Consider the following 16,755-nt stretch of genomic DNA (forward strand, 5'->3'; position numbering starts at 1 on the left):
CATAAAAATTGTGTTTTTCTCCTTTTTTTTTAATGTGATAGGTGCTACATCCTCTTTTCTAACTCACATAAATAATTAGGAAATCCACCATTCGCATCAAATATACTTTTATTGTATTTTAGAATCATAAAGAAAATCTCCATCGAGCAGACAATTGAAATTAATAAATGTAAATAACCTTTAACTGCAATTTTCTGTGTTTTCGCTCTCCTGCAACTAAGACCGCCAATTAACAGTGGAATCCTAATTTTTTTGCATCCCCCCCCCCGTCCCCACTAGCTTCTGAAAAGAATACCTTGGTTTGGTACTGTTGAAGCAATTGAAAAACAAATCCTCACCACCCACCTCTACATTATGTAAAATACCATTTTTGTATCTTCATTAATAAAAAAATAAATCATTACCCCCACCCTCTGCTACATTATCGCGAATTAAGAGTTTCTGCCCGTAACATTTATCAAGTACAACATGATGTCAACTAATCTCAGCCGATTTCATAAACCTCAAATTGAGATCATATCAAACAGTTCGTGGGAACGAACTGTAAGTAAGGAGCGACCCGGCTCAATGGTGACCCAAAGTCTAAAAAACGGAATTTTGATACCAATAGATACATCAAAAGAATCAAATTTTAATTGCGATTTCAAATATATAATTTCATCAAGTTTAATCTTACCCATCAAAAGCTATGCGCCTGAGAAAATTAGGATTATTTTCGAAAAAAGGGAGAAAGACCCCCTAAAAGATATAGAATCTTAATTAAAATGACCCCATCAGATTCAGCGTATCAGTAACCCTACTGTAGAGGTTTCAAACTCCTATCTGCAAAAATGTGGAATTTTCCATTTTTTTTGCCAGAAGAAAGATCACGGATGCGTGTTCATTTGTTTTTTTGTTGTTTTTTTTTCTTTTTCCCAAGGGTAATCTTATTGACCCAGTTGTCCAAGAATATCGTAGGAGGGCTCATTGGAACGGAAACTAAAAGTTCTAGTGCCCTTTTTAAGTGACCAAAAAATGGAGGGCATCTAGGCCCCCTCCAACACTAATTTTTTCCCCAAAGTCACCCGATCAAAATTTTGAGATAGCCATTTTGTTTAGTATGGTCGAAAATGTGATAAATATGTATTTTAGGATGACTTAATCCCCTGAAGCCCCCGGGGGGAGGGCTGAAAGTTATGACCTTTACCCAATGTTAACCTATAGCATTGTTTATTGGGAAGTATACAGACGTTTTCAGGGGGAATTTTTTCTGGTAGTGGGGGGTGGGGGTGGATCGGGGGTTATGTGGAAGAATATTTCCGTGAAGGAAGTTTTCATTGGGGAAGGGACATTGCTATGAAGGAGGCGCCGGACTCCCCAGCATTATTTAAAAAAAAATCAGAAATTAAATATAAAAAAACAAGTTTTTCAAGTGAAAGTAAGGAGCAACATCAAAACTTAAAACGAACAGAAAATATTAGCTATATGATTGGGTTCATCCCCTAGTCAATACCTTTTTCTTTAAGCCAAACATTTTTCAGTACTTTCATAAGAGTTATTTATTCTAATTAACGGCTTTTGTGATTAAGGTGTCATTTTTAAAGAATTGGAACAAAATACTAACTTTAGTTTAAAGAGCAAGGTATTAACTAGGGGGGCGAACCCCCTAATATACGTATTAAAAATATATGAATACAGAAGTTCGATGCGTAAGTTAATTCGTAAGTTACGTATATTTACTACTAATAAAAACGTTCGTAAATGAAATTAAACAGCTTTTGAGGAAGCCATTTAACCAAATAAAAGTAAAATTAATATGTACATTTTGTTTTAATTATTCATGTACGGTGAGCCAAAATCAAAACCTGCATTAATTCAAAAACGTTCAAAAATTAAATGAAAAAAAAACAATTTTTTTTAACTGAAAGTAAGGAGTGACATTAAAACTTAAAACGAACAGAAATTATTCCGTATATGAAAGGGGCTGTCCGCTCCTCAGGGCCTCGCTCTTTACGCTAAAGTTTGACTTTCTCACAACTCTATATTTTTTTAAACAATAAAAAACTTTAGCGTTAAGAGCGAGGCGTTGAGGAGGGGACAGCCCCTTTCATAAACGGAATAATTTCTGTTCGTTTTAAGTTTTAATGTCGCTCCTTACTTTCAGTTAAAAACACTTTTTTTTTTATTTAATCCCGAAAGAGGCTATATTCAACCTTGCATATTGATATAAGGTCCCAAAAAGCAATTTAATTGAAAGAAGAAAAAGCTAATATTATTTTGAGGAGAAAGCTATTTATCATTTTTCGAGAAAGTTCTGGCTCTTGGTGTGTTACATACTTCAATGTTCATCAACCATCTTATCATTTTTACCCTGACTATACAAACTATAGAAAATGTATATTTCTTATAAATGTATAAACTATACAAAAATGTATTTTTTTTATAAAAAATGTATTTTTATAAAAAAAATGTATATTACAAATTTAACTATAAAAATGTATGTTTTCTTTTTAGAAACCAGGCAGTCCCGTAGATCCACAGGACATTGGATAAAAAAATTAGGATTGCTAATATACCAAAATGGTCCAAAAGCTTAAATTTTTACCTCTATGGGCAGCGTGATGCACACTATTCTAAGGATAGGGCCACGGATTACGAAAATAACCTAGTACAGACCAATGCCCTTCTAGAAACAAAGTTCTACAAAGGTTGTTGTGCTGAAACCAGGATTATACGAAGTTTTCTTTTCCGTTCAAATAGAGGCCCCCAGTGAGGCTGTGAGGTCTGATCTAGGCGATGGACCCAATACAAATGATTTTGTCGATAACGTAAAATGTATACGTGTTTCATTATATTGGGCAATTCTGTAACTTAATTTTGAAACTAGAAAAAGAACACCCGTCATCAAGACATTTTCAAAAACTAAAGCATCTATAGACAGTTGCGTAATTTTGGCAATTTTTTTGGGGGGAGGGGGGAGGGAGGGGGAAAGTTGGAGCCAATTTTCTGAAATCAAGTGAAATGACAGTAAAAACTAAAAATTAAGCCTGGCCAGGGTTGCCGCCCCTAGGGATTTATCACTGTTTCTAGTAATTATTTATATAGCCCAAACACAAAAATCACTAAATCAGCACATAAATCACTAGAAGGAAATCATTAAATCAGCCAAAAAATCACTTAAGTTTAGTGATTTTTTTCTTACCTGGTGGCAACTCTGACCCTGGCATTAATCTTGAAACAAAATTAGGAATACAAAATTATGCAAATAAGTACCTGATTGTTCTAAAACTAATGAAGTGTTTTTATCAGTTCTTTCACGATAACTTGGGGCTCTCACAGATTTCACGCGCCCCATCTTGCGTAAATAAACTCATCCAAAAAATCACAAACTCCAATTTTTTATAGAATAAATTGTCTATTCCTTTACTGATAAATTCACAAAATATAACTATTTCTGAATTGCTGTTTAGAAGGTATAGCCTGTTTGGAATGAAGCTATTAGCTCATTTCAGACGAACACTGCCGAAGGCTTCTTGAAAACAACTGCTGAAGTAATTTTATAGCTTATATTGTGCAGTGAAACGCAGGAGAAAAATAAGGATTAAGGGACTTATAACTAAACAATTACTATACACCAAACTAACAAAAATAATTATGGTTAGGCCTTTGATGAAACAAATACAGGTACTTATGTGTTATAGCGACCACGCTCAAGAAGTGGTTTAGGTTAACCATAATGAAATATACCAAAATATGATGAAAATAAAATACTTTAGTTACAAATTATGGAAACTACAACAGGGAATTATGTAAGGAGGCCGCCAGAACGCTTTGTATTAAATACCAAGCCACACCGACTCTACATATTCAATATTTAATTAAAATATGCCTGAATAGTAGTTTATCTTACTCAGGCTAAGCTAATTATCTGCGATTGCACGCCGAGAAACCGGTTTTACAACAGATCAAGAACAACAGTATGGTTGCTATAATACATAAGGACCAAAACCAGAAACGGTCCTGATTTCATTTTAGACACTTATTTTAACCTCATGACTTCAAACAAGTGATATATCACCAGAAGGACATATGGTAATAAGAAATTATAGCCATTTTGAGAATTCATACCTCAATTGAAAATGAATGTAATTAGTGATGTATGTTTATATAAATCTCTTATAACAAGCCACGTCAGATGGATTGAAATTTATTTTCAACAAGAGGAACCAGTATCCCTTCACATACTCCTTTGCATATTTCATGGGGAGGGGATATATCTCATCTGATATTAAATCTCCTGAACCAAATACAATATATAGCTTTCAGTCTGTTATTACATTATATGTATGATGTTATAAGGTAGCGTGGTTTAGACTGCCTGATATAACTAAAGTTCACATTTCAAAACATTAAGAATGATGTTTTAAGCTGGATACTGTTACTATTTAAAGTCTTTTGAATAGTTTTTTCTTATTATTTTTTTTATCTGAGTGAGCGAAGAGGATGAACCTAAAGCCAGCCTATTATTCTGAGCCAGGAGATGATTGTCATTTGCAGTTCAGTTAAAAATTATTTCTAATAGTGTAAGAGTCTTTATATTGAATAGTATTTTGGTACTTGTTTAGAATTCGGGCAACACGCGGGAAAGACCGCATCGAAATCTCACAAATACTATATGAAAAACACGTTTTTTCTGACTAGTGAGGTAATACTCACTCCGTGACAAAGATTAAAACTTTAGTTTTTTAGGGTTGAAGGGCAAAAAAGGTACCTAGGTTAGGTTAGGTTACCTTACGTATTTAATATATGCTATGCTTTACCTCCCCCCCTAATGTGCAAATATATAGCCCAAATTTCTTTCTGAACTATTATATTTTCATCCTATTTTGTTTTATTTCATTAGTATTAACGAAACTTCACTTATCAAGTGTTTCCCGGATTCTAAACAAGTACCATTATCTTTAAGGAACTATATGAGAACTATACCAGGTGAGCACCCCTTTATTCCATTGATTTTCCACGTAGCCCTGACTCCATACCTGCCTTTTCACTGGGCCCCTAGATCTAGTTGCGTAGAAACGATTTAATTATCCACCTTTTACCATGGAATGTGAATTTTCTTCTTAAACTTGCTGCTGCTACAGTTGATTTTAAATTGAAGTTATCAAGTATTTTGCAGTAGGTTGCATACATAGGTTGCATCAAGACATGGCCTTTGCCTCTCAATTACTCGGACGATCTGTCTTGGCTTTTCTGTCTACAATTAGCCCTGTCTTGATGGAACCTATGTATGCAACCTACTGCAAAATACTTGATAACTTCAATCCAAAATCAACGGATGTTCAAACTCCAAACACACAATTCTGACCTGTGCCAACAGAAACACAAAAATCTATTGCGGATGATGTCAAAATTATAAGACCCCTTTCACCTGTTAGAAAATAATGGTTGCGCGCCTAACATAGTCTTTGCAAAATAAGTTAAAATGCAAGTTCATTTTTCTCTAGGTGACTTGCATCAATTTGTTGCATATTCAAAGCCTTTACTTCATAAAAAGAAAGGAAAGATCGGTACCGATTAGAACAAAAAGGATTTCTCCAACTCAACCCCAATCCAAAAATTCTTGTGAACTATATACCATAAGCGAGGCCGTACTACTTAGCTATAAGAATTTTTAGCGCAAAGCTAAACAGTAAGAACTTTGGAATTTTCCCAATTAACGCATAAACTATAACATTTATTGCCCCCACATAAGGACGAATTGATATTGACTCGACGACAAATTTGTCCCGTGAGGGAAAGGTTCCCGATCCGTTATTTGGAGCACATCTTTTGTAGCTTTGGATTCTAGTATATCTGTTCGGCAAGCATATTTTTGGGATGAATAATATACTAGAAATAATATTAAACAGAAACTAAAATTACATATTCACCTCTAACTAAAAAAAAAATTCACGAATTTTGAAGATTTAATCTTTTTTCTGTTTCTTAAAACAGTCACCTTTTAGAATCTCACTTTGCAATGTAATAGTGGTCATATACGCAAATGCATTTCGAGGATTCTTTCTGAATATGGCGGGCTAGGGACATTTGAATGTTTTATTAGAAATAGAACTGTATGAAGACTTTTGATAGATTTGTTACGCTTGTGATTAAATTCAAACAGCGAAAGTGTAATCAGAGTTTTTAAGGATAGATGGGGCTAGGGAATTTTAAATTGCAGGTCGATTTATAAGATCAAATTGCTCATAGTTAAATAACATTCATAAATGCGCCTAATGTTCTAAAAAGGTGAAACGGTTAAATAAGAATGGGGAATGACGTATAAAATGTAACTAATTACAAATTCAGGATGAGAAGTTGAATCATACCCTTAAAACTCCCATTTCTTACGTATTTGTTTGACAGTTAGAAAACTGTGATGGAATAAAACAAGCTAGTTACATTTCTTCACTTTCTGTGTATTTGACTACAATCTTTAATCTCGGTCTTCGCTCCCTTTGCTCTCTTCGTTTCATTAAAAATTAGTTTAGTTTAAATCAGATTGAAATTTAGTTTGTTTTACTAAGATTTTTTATTATAAATTTAGATTTTTTTTATTTTTATCATTTTTTACTATAGATTTATTATAATTAGTAAGTTTTTTATTTTATTATGAACTTATTAAATTTATGTATTTTATCTGAATCAAAAATTAAGCGTAGTCTTTAAAATTGAAATTGAAATAAATTCTCAAGGCCGCACCCAGGATTTATTTCGGAGGGGGGTTTTACTCAAAGATTTTTTTTCGGGGGGGAGGGGTTACAGGAAAAAAACTCAAAAAACGCATACAAAATTTGTTTATATCCATTTTTGTTATGTTTTTACGAGTCAAAAAACATTTCGGGAGGGGTTCAAACCACCCTAACCCCCCCCCCCCTCTGGGTACGGCCTTGTAAATTCTCATTAAAATTAGTCTAAAAAGTTAGTTTAAAAAATAACAGAATTCTGGAACATTAGCTTCTAGTACGGCCTATGAACTTGACATGATCATGGAATGATAAACCCAGTGTTTAAAGGTTTGTCTTATTTTAAATATTTACCCAACTCGCAAGAAGGAAATATTCAGAAAGGAAATTTGATCTTAACAAAAAACTTGTAGGCTTTTTTGTTATAAAATGTAATTTTGGATGTCTAGGTACTCTACGGTATATAGGAAAATTTTGTGCTTGGACAAAAGTCCAAAACGCAAACAGTAATTTTTATCCGTATTTTCCAGTAATAACTGAAGGTCATTGAAGAAGCATTTTCGTTTTGTGAGCCCTAATTGCAAGCAAATACCCGAGAAGGGGATTTTTCTGTCCCGCGCCCCCTCCTCTGAATCCTCAAGGTTTAATGTTTTATATATAGTTTTCCTCATTCGTGCTTCAGAAAAACAGAAAGTAAATATTTTATTGAAACTTCTTTAAATTAAAAAAATTAAGATTTATTTCTTTGCTTCTCATTTTTTCCCACTTAAAATCACTTAGCCTGCGATAAAGCTCTGATTTTTTATTATTATTTTATTTAATTTTTTATTAAATGACTATCTGACATTTAATAGGCACCTTAAAATGGGCATTCTCGCTGAGTGATTATCGCACTGGACTTGAAATCCCGAGCACAGGGATGGGGGTCAATGGTGAGACTCTGTAAGCTCAGCCAGAGTCGACCCAGCTTTGAAAAAAATCGGGGGGGGGGCAAGGGAACCTTGCATTGCACTCTCGGTGGAAAGCAAACAATTAGGAGATCCATACCTGCGCTACGCAGACCATTGGTTAGCAAACGATTTTTTTATTCTTGCTTCAATAATTCTCGAGGGGGACTCACTTGACAATTTTGTGTACACCAAGAGGCATGAAAAGCGGGAGGCAGAGGATCAGAGGCACGAAGATAGGGTCAGAGGAAAAGGCTCTTGCAACGTGTGGTACTACTGAGTCATACTACTGTCATGTTGCTACGCCTTTGTCGTGTTGCTGCGCAAAGCATAAATGGTTTTAAAAATGCAAGCAATATCTGGGGGTAAAAGAGGGACTTCAGTTTGCAACCCCCTCTTAGAAAATCTCCTTGGATTGGCATAGTTTCACATCAGTCAATAATTTTATTTCTAACAAGATTTCACCACAGCAAATTTGGCGTCGGCAAATTTGTGATCAAACAAACATTTGGGAGAGGTTCCATTCCAGATTGACTTATTGAACTCAATCGTCACAATAGAAAGACTTAACATTTCCCGCAACCATAGAAAATTAGCATAGGTAAGGAACATTGTTAAATTTGTAGAATTAAAACGCACTGGTGAATAAAAACACACACCCCCTTACTCTCTGAGCAGTTTTTGCTAGCTTGCACCAAAGAAGAATTTTCGGTACTTGGGTCTTATAGCCACCACACTCAAGGTTTCCCTCTGAGTATAACCGGTTTTTCAGACCATGGGGTGAAACTCATTTAGTTTGCGAACTGATGTGTTGATAGGAAATTGTCTCTGAACATGGATGTTAAAATCACAATCGTAAACCCACAAATAAATGAAACGAATTGTAGTAACAAATAATATTCTACTGTGAGCAAAACCTACCCTAACTTAACCTAACCTGGGTGTTTTCCTAGCACCTAGGCAGAGCTCATTTCAACGTGATTCTCAGGGACATTTCTGCGTTCTTGCGCATATTTCTAAACTGTTGTTTTCATAATTTTGTTGATGAAGTATTATGTTTTCATCATATTTTGTTTTATTCTATTAGCATTAACCAAACTTCACTTCTCGACAGAAATAGAGTGTGGTGGCTATAAGACACAAGTACCGAATTTGATGTTGTTTTTTGATCATGCACCCAAGGCAATATCTTTGGGAGGTGGGTTAGGATTACGAACCCTCTCCCCCGAAGTGCTGTTACATTTTGAGTAACTTAACTCACTAACAAAAAATAATAAGCATCCTCATCCCCTGAATGGTTTTTGTAGGTTTGTCTCGGTGAAAATATTTCTGCGGGTCCCCAAAAACGGAACATCTTGTTTCCAAAATGCATATAGGCTACAGCGGCTATGCGGACAATAATGCGTAATTCACTAGCACAAAACAAACTAGTTCAACATCAGCCGACAATGCACCTTAGTCCTCTCACAAATAAATGACTTTTTCTTTGTTTAAACAGTTCGTGGTAACAAACTGTAAGTAAGGAGCAACCCGGCTCAATAGTAACCAAAACTCTAAAAAACGGAATTTTGACACCAATAGATACATCAAACTAATCATATTTTTATGCTGATTTCAAATATATAAACTTCATCAAGTTTAGTCTTACCCATCAAAAGTTACGTGCCTGAGAAAATTTGCCTTATTTTCAAAAAAGGGAAACACCCCCTAAAAGTCATAGAACTTTAAAGAAAATCACACTATCAAATTTAGCATATCAGTGAACCCTACTTTAGAAATTTACTTTAGAAATTTCAAGCTCCTTTCTGCAAAAATATGGAATTTTGTATTTTTTGCCAGAAGAAAGATCACGGATGCGTGCTTAGGCTATTTGTTTTTTTTTTTTTTTGGTTTGTGCGTTTTTGTTTTTTTTCTCAGGGATGATCATATCGACCAAAGGGTCCTAAAATATCACTGGAGGGCTCATTCAAAAGAAAATTAAAAGTTCTAGTGCCCTTTTTAAGTGACCAAAAAAATGGAGTGCAACTAGGCCCCCTCCCACTCTTTTTTTTCCCAAAGTCACCTGATCAAAATTTGGGATAGTTATTTTGTTCAGCGTGGTCGAAAAATACAATAACTATGTCTTTGAGACTGAGTTAATCCCCTACAGTCACTGAGGGAAGGTCTGCAAGTTATGAACTTTGCCCAATGTTTACATATAGGCTAGTATTGGTTATTGGGAAGTATACAGAAGTATTCAGGAGGGATTTCTTCTGGTAGTTGGTGAGGGGGGGGGGTAAGGGGCTACGTGGCAGGATCTTTTCATGGAGGAATTATCAATGGGGGAAGGGACATTGCTATGAAGGGGACAAAGATTTCCAAGCATTATTTAAAAAACGATCAGAAGTTAAATAAAAAAAAATTTAAATGAAAGTAAGGAGAAATATCAAAACTTAAAACAAATATAAATTACTTCGTACGTATATGATTGGGTTCGCCCCTAGTTATTACCTCGCTCTTTACGCTAAACTTTTTTATGTACTTTCATCCGAGGTATTTATTCTAATTAACGGCCTTTGTGAATAAGGGTTATTCTTAAAGAATTGGAACAAAATTTGAACTTTAGCGTAAAGAGCGAGGTCTTGACTAGGGGGAGAACCCCCTAGTATACGTAATAAAAGTATACGAATATAGAAGTTCGTTATGCAAGTTAATTCGTAAGTTACGTCCGATCAAAATTTCAAGAAAGCAATTTAGCCAACAAAAAAAGTAAAATTAATATGCAAATTTCTCTTTAATTATTCATGTATGGTGAGCCAAAATCAAAGCAGCATTAACTCAAAACTCTTCAGAAATAAAATAGAAAAAAAATTAAATGAAAGTAAGGAGCGACATTAAAACTCAAAACGAACAGAATTTATTCCGTATATGAAAGGGGCTGTCCCCTCCTCAACGCCTCGCTCTTTACGCTTAAGTTTGACTCTGTCTATAACTTTATTTTTTAAAACAATAAAAAACTTTAGCGCAAAGAGCGAGACGTTGAGAAGGGGACAGCCCCTTTCATATACGGAATAATTTCTGTTCGTTTTAAGTTTTGATGTCGCTCCTTACTTTCAATTAAAAAAAACAAAACTTGTTGTTTTATTTAATTTGGTCATAATCCAAATGAGTCAAATTCACGATGTGCTTAATCTGTATTCTCAGAATATCTACTGTTTTATATCTAGTGTACTGTTGACATTCTACACTTGAGTTGTTGAAATTTGCCTTTTTTATACCCATTTGACTACAACTTGACCCTTATAGTAAATAAACCTTGTCGACAATAAGTAAAGAGCCTCGCAAAATAATTTAAAGTCAAGCATAACTCATCGAAAGTACTTAAGCAGTAATACAAATTTTTATGATACATCCTATAAATACCAACTTGTTATTTGAAATCCATTGGCATTAGTATTTACTTAAGCCCTACTTAAAGTCACCTAAAATATAACACATAATGTAAAGAACTTATTCTGTTCACGGTCAACGTCAACACTTCCAAAGCAATAGTCTTCCCCAATATGTTTTTTACTGTTATACCAGATCCACAGAATTTACGATATACTTTTTATGTTCATCTTGCTATAACTAATTACTAAAAGTATAAACTCAAATTAATGTTCTCACCTCTTGAGTAATAAAAGTAGGATTATCCCAGTTGTAAAGCGGCTTAAACGGTCCTTACCAAGACACAACTAAGTAAAAACCAGAACAAACACGGGATTAGTAAGGCTCGGAATTGTACCCAAGTTCTGATCCGATCTGACTTTACTGATCTTCAGGTTTGGTTCATGGCATTTGCGCATTGCAATTGGTTGTAGAGAACAGATATTTATGAGCATCTTTCTGATTGGTTGAAAATGTTTCACCAATGGTAAATGTTCCTCAACTTCTTGCAGAGACAGCGCAGATTTTAAATTGACTTGCTGGTTATTAAGAGCTATTAAAGCGAAGTTGAGAGACAAAATAGGAAATCGAAAATGTTTCAAAGCTATTAGAAAGCTAACTACTAAAGCAGACTGCAACAGAGCCTTCTAATTGGTAAACATATTCCTAAGACGGAGGGGTTTTGTTGGGATTTGAACTAAGCTAACTCATGATACTATGGATATGTTTAGAAGTAGCAAAAGTAAAACACAGTTTTCGCTCATGGGGGGATACAAAAATACAGCCTCTCAGAAGAGGCAGTTTTAGGGCGGGGGAAGAGGTGTTCCTTGCACAGGGTGCAGAAATTTTTGGGGCGCAAAATTTAAATTAAATAATGTAACGGCTATAACCCAGAAGCGCATCCAGGATTTTTGTTTGAGGGGGGGGGGTTACTAATTTTTTTTAGGGGGGTTATACAAAAACCATCAAAAAACGCATACAAAATTTGTTTATGTCGATTTTTTTTTAAGTTTTTACGAGTCAAACAATCATTTCGGGGGGGGGGGGGTCAAACCGGGTAAACATCCCCCTGGATACGGCCTTGCTATAACCATTTAAACAAAATTAATTTATTTTATAAAATATAGTAGAGGGTGCAGTTTGCAGTAAGCATAATCAAATTGAATCCAAAATTTTCTTTTCCCATATCTTCATCACGACTCCTGAAAAGAATAGAAGTAGGCTAGGTAGGACGGATTTAATTAATTTTAGAAAATGAAGAATTAGACCCAATGGTTTGGGAAGAAATAATTAATAATCTCGCAGAGACTAAAGTAAGAAAAGCCCGATTTAATTGAATGGTAAATTTTCTTAATAAATGAAAATTCTGTTAAAACTTGGCCTAAAAACTTTTGGAAGACAGGGGGCGAGAAGGTGCTAATCAAGGTTTTGCCCTGGGCGCATGAGAGGCCAGAATGGTCGCTGCCTTTTGGCGTTTGAGATTGGTTAGCGAATATTCGGTCATTGGTGTAATGTTCTGCATCCTCCCACTGAGACTGTGATGTCACTTTCTATGTTCAGTAAAAGCTATTAAAGTAAAATTGAAAAAAAGGAACCGATAGTGGACTCAAAGTGATTAGAAAGCTAACTAATGGGAAGAAAGCAAAACAATCTTTTTAATTGGTAGATGTATCCTCCAGATGAATGAGTATTATCGGCAATGGAACTAATTTCAATTTTGATGCTGCCAAGATGTTTAGCAAATTTTTATAAGGACTGTCCATTCGATAATGGAAGAAAATTAGGGTACTTATGTATTAGCCAGGCAACACGCGAGAAATGAAGTTTGGTTAATGCTAATGAAATAATACAAAATAGGATGAAAATATAATTGCTTATGAACAAATTCGGGCTATATATTTGCATATAAAGGGGGGGGAGGGTTGTAACGTATAGCATATACTAGTTACATAACCTAACCTAACTGCCTGTTTTTGCCCCTCCGCCCAAAAAAACTAAAGTTTAAATATTGTTCACGGAGTGAGAAACCCCTGTTTGCCTAGCAAGTCAAAAGAATTGTCTTGTTAAATATGTTACATGACTAGTTTTTCGTGATACATTTCTTGCGTGTTGCCTGGGTAATAAATAAGTAGCAAAATTAGCCCCAGATTGGTAGACAACTGCTTTGTCATTTGTGGATTTTTCTCCAATTTTAGGTGACTATTTATAGGGTTACTAGAGTCAATATTGGGTAATTTATAGGGTTATTAGAGTCAATAAGGGTTACTCAAGTAAAATTGAAAGAAGGGAACTATAAATGTTTCATAGTTACTAGAGAGATAACTATTAACTACTAAGTTAGTCTTATCAACATCCTCTTCCAATTGGTAACTATATCTCAAAGACGAATGAGCTTGGCTAGAATTGGACCTAAGCTAAATTTTAGTCCCACCAGTAAGTTAGTAAAACAGTTCGGTTAAATGACTGATTAGTTGACAATTAGTTGACTCTTATAATTGTTGGTGGAAATTCGGTGTCGATTCATGAAAATTAAGGAAAAGGCAAAAATTTTTTTTGAAAATCTAGGAGAGGAGGGGGGGGGGGGGACAAATGTCCTATTTTTCAATAATAAATACTAAGAAAAAATAATTTCAAAGAAAATATCCAAAGAAAAGGGCATTTATTCAGAATTGGACATAAGCTAAATTTTAGTCCCACCAGTAAGTTAGTAAAACAGTTCGGTTAAATGACTGATTAGTTGACAATTAGTTGACTCTTATAATTGTTGGTGGAAATTCGGTGTCGATTCATGAAAATTAAGGAAAAGGCAAAATTTTTTTTTGAAAATCTAGGAGAGGAGGGGGGGGGGACAAATTTCCTATTTTTCAATAATAAATACTAAGAAAAAATAATTTCAAAGAAAATATCCAAAGAAAAGGGTATTTATTCAGAATTGGACATAAGCTAAATTTTAGTCCCACCAGTAAGTTAGTAAAACAGTTCGGTTAAATGACTGATTAGTTGACTGTTATAGGCTAATTGTTGGTGGAAATTAGATGTCAATTCATGAAAATTAAGGAAAAGGCAAAATTTTCTTTTTGGAAATCTAGGAGAGGAGGGGGGGGGACAAATTTCCTATTTTTCAATAATAAATATAAACCAAGAAATAATTATTTCAAAGAAAATACCCAAAGTAAAGGGTATTTATTCAAAATCTTGGGGGGGGGGCAATAGAATCTAGGAGATGGGGCAAATCGGCTGTGATAATTAAATGGACAGATATACCATTTTGGTCGAAAATAAGTAATGTATGTGGTGTTGGTAAACTCAGGCTGAGGAATCGAATGGTACAGTCAGAATTGTCTTATCTTGTACCGTTACGAAGATAAAAATAGACATACGCCAGTTTTGACAGAATCAGAGTGTTATTTTATGGAGCTATAACATGGGGACTGGTGTTTGTCTCTTTTTGGAAACAAAAAAGGAGACATACGCCAAAAAATAGATAAATTTTGAATTCGCTCATAATACTTTTGATAGAAGAGGATTATCTTATCTATCGGAAAAAGGAGACATACACCATAAAATGGAATAATTTTGACTTCACTCAGAATATTTGGATTGAATCTATACCGCTAAATAGAGCGTAAAAGTTGGGTTAGAATATGTATCTCTTATCTCCATTAGCGTCGTCCTTCAGAGCGACCACAGTCGGAAATTTTTTCCCCCTTTTTGGCTCTCCTGAAATGTTATAAAAATGGTGTATTTCGCCCTTTTAATTATCACAGCTAAAATAGAATCTACCCCTCCCCCCTAGCAATTGAGGCTACTGTTGGTGGAATGTTCTGCAATATACTGTAGAGATGGTACTATGAGTTGATGTAAACAATCAATCAATCAATTTATTCAACCAATAAATTCTATGACAAAAACACTTCAACATAGAAGTGTTTTTGCTTTATTTGTATTTATAGTAGCAAAAACTACTAAAAAAAAGCAAAACCAATATGGATCGTATTGCAAGAAATATGTCCAATACTCTTAAATACACATAACTAGCTTTGTTGCCGGAAGGATTAAATATAAAAAAATCTAGCGGAAAAAACTGACCAACATTAGGACTTAAAACAAACAGACTGCCCTCGTCTCAACCCTCACTCTTTAGGCTAAATTTAAAATTTTTCTTAGAATTCTACAAGAAATGACTGCTTAAACACAAGGCTCGTTTAGTTAGAATAAGAAGCTTTTAAAGCATTAAAAAAAGTTTATTACTGAAGTCTTAAAGTTCTTTAAAATCCTTCAGACTCAAATTCAACCCCCCTTTTGTTTAAGCACTTTCTTATAGAATTGTGACAAAAAGTTGAACTTTACCTCCAAGAGCAAGCGTTGAAGTGGCAACAACCCCCTCACATATGGAATAATTTCTGTTCATTTTAAGTTTTAATGTTGCTCCTTACTTTTAGCAGTAAAAACTTTTTTATATATTTTATTTCTGAACCTCTTCATATGATGCCAGGAAATACCCTTCCCTCCCGTATGAAATTTCTCGTGGAAGATTCCTCCCAGGAACTTTTCTGTCCGCAGGAAATTCTCCCCTCCCCCTCCCCCCCAAAAAAAAATGAAATAAGGTCTCCACATTTCCCAATAACAAAGACTATATCCAAACAATGGGCAAATTGTGTAACTTACAGACCTTTCTTCAAGGACTATGGGGGGCAATGTCATTCCCGCAGGCATAGCTATTGGACCTTTCGACTATGTTGAATCAATTGCTGTCTCAAATTTTGAATGGATGTCTTTGTAAAAAAGGGTCGTAGGAGAGGGCTAGTTGCCCTTCAATCTTTTTGGTCACTTGAAAAGGGAATTGGAACTTTTGATATCTGTTCAAATGGGCTCTTTCCCGATCTTTTAGGACCATTGGCTCGATATGATCAACCCGAGGAAAAAAAAAATTAATAAACAAATACACATCCGTGATCTTTTTTCCGGCAAAAAAATCCACATTTTTAAAGATAGAAGCTTGAAACTTCAAAAAAAAAGATTCTTTGATATGCTGAAGCTGATGGCGTGACTAATTAAAATCTGTTGACTTTTATGGGTCATTCCCCGCTTTTTCGAAAATCAGGTAAATTCCCTCAGGCTGGCAGTTTTGATGGACAACATAAGATTCAATGAATTCAATATCTTTGGAATCACGATGAAAAGCCAATTCTTTTGACGTAATAATTGTTATTGTAATTCCATGTTTACAGGTTCAGTTTCTATTGGGATGAGTCGCCCCTTAGTTACAGTTTGTTGCCACGAACAGTTTGACTTAGTTTTAGAAAATTTATTTTTAATTAAGTTTTTAATTTTTTTTTGGATCATAAAGTCTTCTAAATGGACTAAAATATTGCTTAATGTTGTGTATGGTAGCTTAGTCACGAATCTTCGATTTTAAAACTGCTGTTTCTGTTAAAACCGCTGTTTCTAAAATAATATGATCCAGTTTGAACTTCTTCAACAAGAGTTTTGCATTATTTCGGACTAGATAGATATTTTGTGGCATAACATATTATATAAAGGGCCTTTGTCCCAGCTTGATCTCTTTTGTGGCTTAAAAACTGCAGTAGAGATTTAGAAATCTTGTTCCAACGAAACATCAAGTGAACTTTTTCCCCCAAGAGTGACAGTGCATCATGATGCACTCTCACCATGGGTTTTATGTGTTCACT

At 34.7% G+C, this 16,755-nt stretch overlaps 1 protein-coding gene across 2 annotated transcripts in view; it reads right to left on the reverse strand.

Moving 5' to 3' along the window:
* Nucleotides 1-11,427, reverse strand: part of LOC148949695 (homeobox protein OTX2-like) — a 46,756-nt gene extending 35,329 nt beyond the window's left edge. The window contains exon 1 of one of the 2 annotated variants that reach the window (XM_089093067.1): nt 11,303-11,427. Coding sequence is in view for 1 of the 2 variants with exons in the window: in XM_089093066.1 (XP_088949192.1) it covers nt 3,253-3,334 (82 nt within the window). In the remaining variant the exon portion in view is untranslated. Of the gene's footprint in view, nt 1-3,252; nt 3,499-11,302 lie in introns of those variants that run through there. The other variant, XM_089093066.1, reaches the window with a different exon arrangement.
* Between the last annotated feature and the right edge of the window lie 5,328 nt (nt 11,428-16,755).

The sequence above is a fragment of the Artemia sp. Qi Xiang Cuo genome, chromosome 8 (assembly GCF_049724085.1).
Source record: "Artemia sp. Qi Xiang Cuo chromosome 8, ASM4972408v1, whole genome shotgun sequence".
Lineage (NCBI taxonomy): Eukaryota > Metazoa > Arthropoda > Branchiopoda > Anostraca > Artemiidae > Artemia > Artemia sp. Qi Xiang Cuo.